This window comes from Quercus suber, unplaced genomic scaffold, assembly GCF_002906115.3.
Source record: "Quercus suber isolate HL8 unplaced genomic scaffold, Cork oak 2.0 scaffold_13, whole genome shotgun sequence".
In the NCBI taxonomy this organism is placed as follows: Eukaryota; Viridiplantae; Streptophyta; class Magnoliopsida; order Fagales; family Fagaceae; genus Quercus; species Quercus suber.
Genome location: NW_027069478.1, coordinates 2,849,968 through 2,862,637, shown reverse-complemented (window position 1 = coordinate 2,862,637; position 12,670 = coordinate 2,849,968). Strand labels below are relative to the sequence as shown.

At 40.3% G+C, this 12,670-nt stretch overlaps 1 protein-coding gene across 1 annotated transcript; it reads left to right on the top strand.

Moving 5' to 3' along the window:
- Positions 1-309: 309 nt before the first annotated feature.
- On the top strand, positions 310-12,465 carry LOC111985784 (senescence-associated carboxylesterase 101). The gene is made up of 4 exons (XM_065780499.1): positions 310-526; positions 612-972; positions 10,712-11,278; positions 11,474-12,465. The coding sequence occupies exons 1-4, from the start codon at positions 510-512 to the stop codon at positions 12,320-12,322; spliced, it is 1,794 nt and encodes a 597-aa protein (XP_065636571.1). The 5' UTR covers positions 310-509; the 3' UTR covers positions 12,323-12,465.
- The last annotated feature ends 205 nt before the right edge of the window (positions 12,466-12,670 follow it).

The following is a 12,670-nucleotide window of genomic DNA, read 5'->3' as shown; positions in this document are numbered from 1 at the left end:
AAATTTATCAACTTAATAATTGAAAAAAGAAATAAAGTTGATAGTTGTTACTTGTTTCTTGTTACCCAGAAATACTGTATATATATTGTGAAATTTTTTGTGTCTGTGAGTTATTTCTTTTTAAATTTTCTCTTTAGATGTGGACAGCATATAATGAAATTTCTTATATATAGTAGGAAAAGTCCAGGCACCGTCCTTGTCTTGTGTCTTTGACTCTTTTGAGTGATGGGGGTGAAAAGAAAGAATGTATCTTTAAAAATAGTGGGAATTGGATGCGTATAGTATATTTTCATATTCTGGTAGCTCATTTATTCAAAGATAATAGAAAATGACTCTGGATTAAAGCAAGTCATCAACTAAACCTACACGGTCATTGAGACTTATCGTCTTGTGATGCACCTGAATTTCCTGTGAAATTTCTCTTTTGATGAGTAGAAAAGTAGAACCATATGTACTGCTCAGATTACTCAACTTTCCTAAGCAAATTAATCTAAAGCCAGAGAGAGAGGATGACACAAACTCAGTTGTAAGTAAAATAAAAAACCAAATCATTTCTTTCTTTCCTTAGTTGTTTGTGTTTGTTTCCTGTGATTAATTATTCTTGATGGCAGGTTTAGCAGTGGGTTAGAGTTGGCAAATTTCGTGGTGAGCCTTGATGTCTTGCACAATGCATGGACTGCAATTTGGAACCTATACACAGAAATCAGCCAAAATGAAGGACCATCTTCCCTAGTGAAATTCAAAGTTTTTGAGCTACCAAACTGTACCATCATAGCTTTTTTCATTTGGCCTGCTAATAGCAAAGACTATGTTCAGGGAAATGGAGGAGGAGATTTTGTTTCAACATCAACTCCTAAGAAGTCTTTTCCTGTCTTCAATTTCCTGTGCACCAAAGACAACCAAGAGTTCTCCATTAACAAACCTGCATTGGAGCTTTTCACCTCCATTTTCGATGTGCTCCCGGAATCTGTGGTACCTCTATACTCTGAAAAAACCTCTTTTTTTAATTAATTTTTATTTTTGTTCATAGCACTTGTATACTTGGCAAAAGCTTAAGCAGTTAAGATCTAGTTCAACTGTAGGTCATAATGAATTGCCTGAACAATATATCATTGCCTAAAAATTTTCTATAAATTGATACATGTTTGGCCATATGTAGCTTGTTGAATAGGAGGTGCTATTTAACTACTTTTGACCAAACGTGTGGTTGATACTTGGTAGTACTCATTTGTCAAGATACTATTATTGTTATTATATATTAAAGTTTTAAATTTTAACAAATATCCTTGAAACGACGTCAAATTGATGAATATTTGATTAATATAATTTTTTGTTATTTTCCCAAATTTTTAATACATATGAATTGTAGACGTAGTCCAATATGTTTCAGTTTTTATTTTCCTGGAGAAAAAAATGAACGGAGTTGGGTGACTTAGAAATTGACTGTGTTATCAATTTTGTATTATTGATCCCTAAGTTTTGATAATGGTTCATATGCGTGCCCAACCCCTTCTTCTTAACGGACCTAGCCTAGGGTTGGGCTCACAACCTACTTGTAGATGGGCTTAATGTTTCCTACTAAGGGTAGTTCATTTCCAAGTGACACTATGACACCCCTTAGCCCCAGCGAACACCCTTGCTTTCCTCTTTGTGTGGCTCTCTCCCTTGGTATTGCTAGCTCTCTCTCCCTCCCCCTATTTTCTCTTCCGAATTGCCAACCCCTTCTTCTCATTCCTTTCTCCTATTTATAGCTTGAGGTGGGTGGAGACATTATGATTGCTTTCTGATCTCACTTGTGTGGATGGGATTCAATCTAATTATTCCTAATGAGAATATGCTCTGTTGGGAACGGTGATAATGGCATCAGAACTGGTTCCAGCCTCCAAAAGATTGCTTGGCAGTGATATTCCCTAAGGCAATATCAGGCAACCCCTTAGCCCCAGCGAACACCCTTGCTTTCCTCTTTGTGTGGCTCTCTCCCTTGGTATTGCTAGCTCTCTCTCCCTCCCCCTATTTTCTCTTCCGAATTGCCAACCCCTTCTTCTCATTCCTTTCTCCTATTTATAGCTTGAGGTGGGTGGAGACATTATGATTGCTTTCTGATCTCACTTGTGTGGATGGGATTCAATCTAATTATTCCTAATGAGAATATGCTCTGTTGGGAACGGTGATAATGGCATCAGAACTGGTTCCAGCCTCCAAAAGATTGCTTGGCAGTGATATTCCCTAAGGCAATATCAGGCCGTCGAGAACACCAACTGTCCTGAGCAAGCACATTCCTGATCAAGTTAAAATTGATCGGCAGGGGCTTGCCTCTGATACGTTTAAGACAAGATGGACTCATTATGGTACTTGAGCTCGACTTGGGCCTTAAAGTGCATCCAGCCCAAGACCAAAGGTCCAATGGGAATGGGATCATGCGTTGTACCACAAGGCCTGGGCCTAAGGCTCTATGGGTATGGGACCATTCCCAGTACAATAGCCCCTCCTTGATTTGTGTCCGGCTTCCGGCAACGAATCAAGGACAATTTGACTGGCGCAATAGACTCCTCAGAGAGCCCATTCATCAGTTATTAAACGAACAAGACGGCCATTAATGCCCTCTCAAAAGGAGCGTTATGCCAGGCTATCATGTCTAACCGCAATCATAACCTGACGGTTCATGAACCAAGAGTACGCGTGTGGGGGTTATAAAAAGAATTCAGAAAGGTTTTCCCACCTCCCTATTCCATTAAATGCTTCCACCCTAAAAATAGTTTCTTCTGCTTTTTTAAATTTCTTTTTGCTTCCCCACTCCTTCAAATTTCTCTCTGCCAAGCATACTCCTCTTATGCATAGATCCTCCAACCAAGAGCACTACCTTCTAGAGCCCCAGTAAGTTTTCCTCTTTTCCTCTTTCTTTTCTTCAATTTCTTTTCCTCACTTTAGTATTAGGAATGGGTTATTCACACCTTCTTGACATTGAAGCAACTCTGCCTAGTTTTAGGGCAGCTTACAATATTCCCGAGGATATAGATATAGCTTACTGCCATGAGGGTGACATCGCTTTTCAGCGACACCCTCATGTAGTGTTTTTCCCTTTAATAGCCATTTTGGAAGGAGGGTTTAGGTTTCTCGTAGATCCCTTTATACTCAGTACCCTTAGGTTTTATGGTTTATGTCCTGACCAACTTCCCCCTAATTTTTACTGAGTAGTGAGTTGCGTCAACCGCTTAAGCCAAATATATGGGTTAGAGCTAGACCACCACGACATAAACTTTATGTACAGTTTGTGTGATAACATTAAATCTAACTACTACCTTAAGATTAGGGATGTACAGGTACAACTCATATCGTGCCTTCTCGACTCTAACAGAAACTCAGCAGGAGAGTTCGTCCGGGTGAGCGGCAACTGGCTCACCGGCAAGCTCACTTGCCCAACTTCGCCACATGATGTTGGTCAGTACCTTACATATTTAACTGTGTTGCTTTTAGTATTTTACTTGTCCTTATTTTTGTTGAAACAAATATTAACCTACTTTATCTTTTTCTGATGCAGAAGGTAAGAAGTTCAAACCGGACATCAGAGTTGTGCACGTGAGAGATCTAAATTTCGTGCTCTGGTCAGAGATATTTGTGAATTCTGACGGGCAGCTCCGTGCATCCTATCTTATACTTGGTTGCAATCCGGTCTACTCCACGTAGCAGCTTTTTAGACAAGCCTTGTTAGTGGATAGCCCCTTACTGTCGTACATTACGTACAACATCCTAATTTCCTTCCCCACAATCTTACCGTAGGTGAAGGTCGGGACTTCGGTCCTCAAATAGTGAGAGTAGAATCATTAGTGCCTATGAGGGACGACTTAGTGAATCTCGTCTCCCAAAACCGTACCGTCCACAGACTTGTTGGTGGGCCTCAAACTCTAGTTCAGACAACCAGGTAGGTAGCAGCCAATTTCATAAATTCATTTGAAGTAGAAATTGATCAAGGTGAAAAAGAAATGGTGTCAAAAAGGACATTGACCCTTGAACGCTTCTTGCCCGATGCTTGTCCTGTAGTGCAACAACAATAGTCCCAAGGCAGAAGCCCACCTCCCCCCTCCTCCTAGCCACTCTTGAAAAAGGCAGCATACTATAGAACAATAACCCAGAGTCTCGGGTGATGCTCCCTCGAGAACCCTACCTTCTTGGGTGTTTGGTGGGATCATGATCTAAGAGCCTGCCAATAACGCTTAGCCAACTACCCAGGTCAGTTCTCATGTGGCGTCCTCTTCTTGGCCAGATGTGGGCTGGCAGACCACCTTCAAGCTCAGTAATGAGCCCTTTCCCATGACAGCTAGTGTCAGAACCTGGGCACAGGGCGAAGGTGGGCGAGTCGCCTGAAGCTTGGCACAGGGTCTCCTCTTGCCTGAGGATGTGCATTTCTTCTTGGGCAGAACTGATGGATCATTAGCTAACTGACTGCAGTGGCATACCATAGCAGTAATACACTATCCTACCTTTTCTTTATTGTATAAATGCACTTGTACTTTTCTTCTTCTCATGCTTGTCGTTGTTGTGTTATCAAGTCGCGCAGCTGGCTTATGTTATTGATGAAAAATTAAAGGAGACTGTCGAGGATGCTAAACGGGAGAAGGCTCTAAAAGACTTTGCAGTCACTACTGCGAAGGATAAGAGTAGGGTTGTTGAGGCTATTGAGAAGAAGGCTAAAGTGTCCGAGAAGGCCCGAATATTGACAGAGAAAAGGCTGACAGAGATGGACGTGAAGCTAGGGGGGATGGAGCTTAAATTGGCTGAGGCAGAAAGCTTAAAATTAGCACAGGTTGATGATATTGCTGACCTCAAGGTAGCCCCTGAAGCTGGCGAGGAGAAATGATACAATGAGGGTTTCGCAAACGCTGAAAATTTTGTGGAGCCCATTATCTATCAAGCTCGGCGGCATGGGTTTAGGGAAGGATGGATGGCCGCCCTGCAAGCCATGGGAGTGCCAGATGATTCTCCACTAAGGAATCCTGAGCAGATTCCCTTCTGGCACCTCCTCCCCCTATTCAGAGTCAATCTAGCGTCGCCGACAAGGATGATACCCCCAACATGAGGTAGTTAGTGCGCAAGATTGACACTCATGTGGAGTTGGTTAATCTTGAAGTCACCAGTAACCTCAATGATGTGCTACTCGGTACCCAGCCTATTGAGGACATTCAAGCTCCACTATTTCTTGTTGATCAGCCTACCGAAGATGTGCTAGAACAAACTGCCGAGGATGCCGCCTAGTCTCAGTCTACCAACCCAACTACTCAAGTCTGAAAAAACTATTTACCATGCCGTACTCCCATATCATTATTATTCTTCTTTTCCGTCATTTATTTTTCCTTTATTTGGTTTTGCCTATGGTCACCAGGATGTGGTGACAAAAAATTGGTTAAATTTTAATTTGCGCTTATTTATTTTCTTTGATTAGTCATCCTGAGATGGTGACTGGACATCTATTTACACCATATTTATAAATAATTTTTGCATTGTTGTCAAATTATTTCTGTGATACCTTACTTCTTCATTTGTAATGATCGGGTAACCTAATCAAAGTTCACCTCTGATCGGTGATAAAGATTACTCTTTCACTTCTGTCCTTAGAAAAAATAGACTATGTCTTTACCGGCTCGACAACCAAGACCGGACTAACAATGGGTTTGAAATTAAATGCCAGTGTTCCACCTATTCGGAGATTAGGATTGAACCAAGCACTGACTTCCGTCCTTAGAGAAAATAAGTGTTAGGTTTCAACCTGTTCGATGATTAGGATTGAACCGAACACATGCTTCTATCCTTAGAAAAAATAAGTGTTAGATTTCCACTTGTTCGATGATTAGGATCGAACCAAGTACAAGCTTCTGTCCTTAGAAAAAATAAGTGTTAGGTTTCCACCTGTTCGATGATTAAAATCGAACTGAGCATAGGCTTCTATCCTTAGAAAAAATAAGTGTTAGGTTTCCACCTGTTTGGTGATTAGGATCGAACCGAGCACAGACTTCTGTCCTTTACTAGTCGACAACTTAATAATGGTGAGGCCAAGCGTATGAATACACCTGCATACATAAACATTGTTCATATATCACGTGACATCGTTCACAAATTACGTTGTACTTACCCCAAGGCTCTAAATTCCAATGGTTAGTGGTAAAACGTTTCAAATTGTGAACATTCCATGGCTGGGGAAGTGGTCTTTTATCCAAGTCTTCCAGATAGTATGCTCCTGCCCCAGTAATGGCAGTAATTCTATATGGCCCTTCCTAGGTTAGGGCTAACTTTCCCACATTTACGTCTCATGTGTTCCCTACTGCTCTCTGCAGCACTAAAGCTCCAGCACTAAACTCTCTCTTCTTCACATCCCTGGTGTATCTTCGGGCAAGTTTCTGTTGATATTCTGCTATTCGTATGGTTGCTAATTCTCGATATTCCTCTAACAAGTCTAGTTGCTTCACCATTAACTTATTGTTCTCGGTAAGGGCAATTTCTGAAACTTGAGCACTGCACAAATTTACTTCGGCCGGTATAACCGCTTCCGTTCCATACGTTAGAGAACAGAATTTCTCCAGTGGACCTTTGGGGAGTTGTCCGGTATGCCCACAAAACGTTGGACAATTCCTCGGCCCATCTCCCCTTAGTACCCTCCAATCTTCTTTTTAACCCATTCACAATTGATTTGTTAGTGGCCTCAACTTGACCGTTGCTTTACAGATACGCCAGAGTAGAATACCTATTCTTGATGCTGAGAATGCTACAGAACTTGCAGAGAGCCTTACTATCAAATTGCAACCCACTATCCGATACCAGGGACTTTGGTACTCCAAACCTTGTTACTATATTTCTCCACACAAACTTCTTAACGTCTACATCCCAGATATTAGCCAATGCCTCAACCTCCACCCACTTGGTGAAGTAGTCCACGACTACTAAAACAAAGCTTTGGTTCCATGTAGTACGAGGGAACGGACCAACAATGTCTAGCCCCCATAAAGGGCCATGGGCTACTGATAGGATTTAAACTCCCAACCGGCTGGTGGATCAACAGGGCGTGCTTTTGACATTGCTCACACTTTCGTACATACTCGGCAGCATCCTTATGCATTCGTGATCACCAAAATCCTTGAGTCATTGCTTGGTGGGCCAACAAACATCCCCTAACGTGACTGTTACACACCCCCTCATGAAGTTTAGTCAGGAGCTCATCAATCTTGTTGGGGGTAAGCACTGTAGGTAGGGCCCCCCAAAAGTCCTCTGGTACAGCTTACGATTTGTCGATAACCAATACCAAGTAGCTACCCAGCATACTCTGTCTGCTTCTTTTTCATCAGCTAGCACTCAATCCTTGGCCAAAAAGTCAATGATCGGATCCATCCAACACGGCTTGGCCATCGCCACCACGAAACACCTACCCTTGCGTTAATACTCGGTTTCGCCACTAGCTCCACTTTGATTAACTGAGGTACTTCTTCGGTCAATGATGATGCCAATGTGGCCAGAGAGTCAGCATGCCGGTTTTGTCCCCTGGCCACCTGAACCACCTTTACATTTAGAAACTGGTTCATGGTCTGCTTTACCAACCGTAAGTACTCCATCATCCGGGGATCCTTGGCTTCGAAACTTCCTTGATTAACCACCAACTGAGAATCTGAGTAAACCTCTACCTCTCGGGCACCTAGGTCCAAGACAACTCTCAATTCAGCAAGTAGGGCTTCATACTTGGTTTCGTTGTTGGAAGCCCTAAAGCCCAACCTAAAAGAATGCTTCAGCTTTATCCCTTTCGGGTGATGATGACGATTCCAGCCCCAGCTCCTAGTGCATTAGGCGCACTGTCCATAAATACCTTCCATGGGTGGACTTTTATGTGACAAACTATGTCCATCTCCATCCCCGGGGAAAACTCTGCAACAAAATCAGTAAGAACTTGACCTTTCACTAAACTTCTAGGCCTGTACCTAATGTCAAAAGAGCCCAGCTGAGTTCCCCACTTAGCTATTCTGTTATGAAATCAGATCTCTTCAACAATGACTGTAAAGGATACTCAGTTAATGCATAGACGGTATGAGCTTGAAAATAATGGGGCAACTTCCTTGTAGCATGTACTAGTGCTAACTCCAATTTCTCCTGAGGCAAATACCTCTTCTCGGCATCAACCAAAGTTTTGCTGCCATAATATATTGGTTGTTGCACACCTTGATCCCTCAGCAGCACAGCATTTATGGCATGCTTGGACACCTAGAGATACACGAATAAGTCCTCATCGGGTTCTGGGGCTAACAACATAGGTGCCTGTACCAAATATTCCTTTAAACCCTAAAAAGCCTTTTCACACTCCTCGTTCCACTGGAATCCCTTCCACTTCTTTAAAAGCTGGTAAAATGGACAGCACTGGTCGGCAAACTTGGAAATGAACCGGTTGAGGGCAACTAGCATATTGGTCAGTACTTGGATTTCCTTTGGATTACTTGGCAGCTTGAGGCGCTCTACAACTTTAATCTGATGTTGACTTCTATTCCTCGGTAAGTGATCATATACCTTAGGAACTTGCCAGCCCCCACTCTAAAAGAACACTTGTCAGCATTGAGGTGCAACTTATGTCGCCGGAGTACTTCGAACACTTCTTTAAGATCATCAATATGCCCCTTCTCCCATTTGCTTTTAACCACCATATCGTCAATGTACACCTCCACCGTACGCCCGATCTTATCCCTAAACATCCTCGTCATCATCCGTTGATAAGTGGTTCCAGCATTCTTTAGCCTAAACAGCATTACGGTATAGTGGTAATTAGCATTAGGGGAGATGAACGCTATCTTTTCCTGATCCTTGATGGCCAGGGCAATTTGATGATAACCCTGGAAAGCGTTTAGAAAACTCATCCTTGGATGCCCATATTTAGCATCTACTAGTTGATCAATATTAGGCTGCTGAGAACACAGGCTGTCCTGAGCAAGCACATCCCCGATCAAGTTAAAATTGATCGGCAGGGGCTTGCCTCTGATACGTTTAAGACAAAATGGACTCATTATGGTACTTGAGCTCAGCTTGGGCCTTAAAGTGCGTCCGGCCCAAGACCAAAGGTCCAATGGGAATGGGATCATGTGCTGTACCACAAGGCCTAGGCCCAAGGCTCAATGGGTCTGGGACCATTCCCTGTACAGTTCAAATTGACCATTTCATCTCAATTTTGTCAACTATAACTAATAGAAAATGGTTATATACCATGCACAAACCATATGTGACCATTTTCTGTAGCTGATCACTTGCAACAATGATGCTGATCCCTTTTGCTCTATTGGTTCAAACTGTTAATAGTGACACATTTTTTTAATGATTAGAAATTGGTACATAACAACTAATAGAAAATGGTTATATACTATGCACGAACCATATGTGACCATTTTCTATAGCTGATCACTAGCAAAAATGATGCTGACCCCTTCTGCTCTATTTGTTGAAACTGTTAAGAGAGACAAATTTTTTTAATGATTAGAAATTGATACACTACAATGCAGCCGCTCGACCCAGCCCTCTTCGGACCCATGCACGTAGCACATAGGGGTACCACTTGGACTAAGAAGTCCGGTGGTTATTCTTTGACTTTATTTTTTGGGTTAATAAGGGATCATATTAGATTAGGTTGCAACAAGTCTATCCTCCTTATCAAGGGTGAGCTAGTTCTCCACCATAAACTGTGAGTGATCAAAAACAACAAAATTACAGTGAAGGTTAGATTAGGCTAGCTTGGTCACATGGTGTGCTCATGGCTTCTGACATGGTAAATCAGTTGATTTATGCAAACTGGTTAACAGAGATGAATTGATTTACAATGTCAAAAGCCATGGCCGTATTTTAAGTTCTTCAAAAAAGTAAATTCTGTACTACAAGTTTCTACCCTTCCAAGCCCACTCTCCACTTGCTACTAGAAGATTAATTTTAAAAGTTGCATTTCTTATAAGTATGAAGATGTTAATATTGATTTATGCAAACTTAATTTGGTAGTGATACTAGTAATTGAATAATCTATTATGGGGATGAAGTTATATATTTAAGAACTTAAATATTTTGAATTCATGAGGAATTAAGTTGTATTTATTAGTTTTGACATAATTGTATGTTTACCTATGAATCACACAGGTTAATGACTAAAACTCTTAGTTACCATGGCATAAGGGCATTAGCATCCGGGAATTAAAAAAAAAAAAAAAAAATCCTATTTTGCATCTTCAAACACTACTTTATCAATTTTACTAACCCATTTACAACTTACCCAACATCCCAATTTTTATTTTTACATACAACCCCAATAAAATGATATAAATTACCTAATAAAATAATAAAAATTTATATTCTCTCTTTTTCCTTTCACTCACTTTTTCTTTTCACACATAACCACAAAATTAAAATAATATATACATTTTTTTTACACCTATGAATAGTAAGGTTACATATATGCAACCTTACTATTTATAGGTTGCAAATTTTTTAAAATTTTTTAAAAATATGAAGTGAATTTGGAGTGGCTCGAATTGTAAAATAGCAATTGGGCGGTGCATCCCTAATGCTAATGCTCTAATAACATTTAACAATGTGTACAATATGTTATATAAGACTTTGTTTTGTTTTATTTTTATTATTTTTTAAATTAAACTTTGTGAAGGTGACATGCATGGCCAGTTATTAACATTGTAAGATTCATATCATAACGCAGATAACCAATTCCAAACCATTGATTATCAACGGAAACTCTCTGGGAGGATCTGTTGCCTCTCTCTTCACCTTATCGCTGCTAGAAAAAATCAATTTTTTAACCACCAAACGCCAGCTTTGCATCACTTTTGGTTCACCCCTTATTGGTAATGAAGGCCTGCAAGAAGCCATATCAAAATATGCAGCATGGAACTCTTGCTTTTTGCATGTAGTTTCTGACCAGGATCCAGTTCCCAGAGTCTTAATTTCGCAAACTGGTTTTTACAAGCCTTTTGGAATGTTTCTCTTGTGCTCTAAGCTGGGTTGTTCTTGTTTTGAGGACCCTCCAACCATTTTATTATTGTTAAAGGCAACCTATTCAAGGAATCCTGAAAATCAAGATCCTAATCTGGTTTTTGAGTCCTATGGAGCATTTGCGAAGGATCTCAACCGTAAGGTAATTTTCATGGATACTACAGAGTCGTTTGATTGGACTACACCACCATTACGGGCAGGCATTATTACGCAACTAGTAGCAATCGGACTAGTGCCACAACAGGTAACTCGGTTACAATTCTTTTTGGACCATATAAATTAAATTTCTTATTTGAGCTATGTCATTGTATGGTACATATATGTTACACCTAGAACAGAGTAAAGAATGAAATGCTTACTGATTAACAACTAACCAAAGTCTCTAATCTTTTTACATGTATAGAAATTAGTACAATTTGAAGTTTTTGTCTTTGTCCTTCCGGTATATCTTCCAAAAATCCACTTCTAGCCCATCTCAATTTTTCAAGTCATTGCAGCAGCCCATACCATTGATATCAACGCCATCATTACAAAGATAGAAAACCAGGAAAAGAAGTTAGCATTGTTTAAGAAGCAGGTTTTTGATCCCTCCATGAAGTTGAATAAGGTAAAAGTACATATGGCCAACCTAGAATGGTACAAGAAGGTGGCTAAAGACAACAAAATTGGATACTATGACAGCTACAAGAATGAAAGCCACACGAGTGATCTTGATGTGGTAATCCATACGAAAACCCTCACATGTTACTGGGAAGAACTGGTTAATGAAGTAGAGAAAAGGCCCCAGACAGTGGGTGCCTCCCTTCGAACCGGTTGGCTCTTTGGGGGAACAAATTACCGAAGGATGATTGAACCACTGGACATAGCTGATTACTACAACAAGGGAAAAACAGACTACTTAAATCGAGGAAGGCCAAAACATTACATAAAATTGGAGCAATGGCTGAATGAAACAGCAAAACCTGCTAGTGTTCCAAATGATTCGATGAAACAGAACGTGGCATCAATTCTGACGGAGGATTCTTGCTTTTGGGCACGTGTTGAGGAGGCTCTCATTTCATGCAAAATGCTGACTGGCACAGGATCAAGTGAGATGGAGAAACAATCATCAAGGGACAGCCTGTTTAAGTTTGAAAACTATGCATATGGTTTGATGAAAAATTATGCAGTATCACCTGAAATTTTCTTGCAAGGAAGCAGCTTCATGCAATGGTGGAGAGAGTATGAAAAAATTATGGGAACTTCTTATAGTTCAGATCTCACTAAGCTAATGAAGGATTACAGGAATTACGACAAGTATGCTACGGGCTCCCTATAGATTTCCTGAGAGATTTCAATATCTATGTCTGCACTTTCCTTCAAACTTGTCTTGCTTTCAAAAGTTCTTCTCCAATAAATTAAATTGTAAATTGAGGACATCATCTTTTCAATTATTATTACTACTAATCGTGGATTTGCACATGGATGAGGGTATGTGATTATTTGAATAATTTATTTTATGGAAAGTTCAAGATCATATATTAGGATTAACCGTAAACTATTTTACTCGTAAGAATATTTCATTTTTAGTATATTAAATTTTTAATTTTAAAATAAAAAATAAAAACTCTTTTATCTTACCCTTTACAAAACCAACCAAGGGCAAGGTTTTTTTTTTTTTTTTTTT

Excerpts from the sequence above, each read along its gene's own strand:
- LOC111985784 (XM_065780499.1), top strand. Across the intron at positions 973-10,711 it reads ATGTGCTCCCGGAATCTGTG|ATAACCAATTCCAAACCATT; the intron begins GTACCTCTATAC and ends ATCATAACGCAG. Across the intron at positions 11,279-11,473 it reads TACAATTCTTTTTGGACCAT|CCCATCTCAATTTTTCAAGT; the intron begins ATAAATTAAATT and ends ATCCACTTCTAG.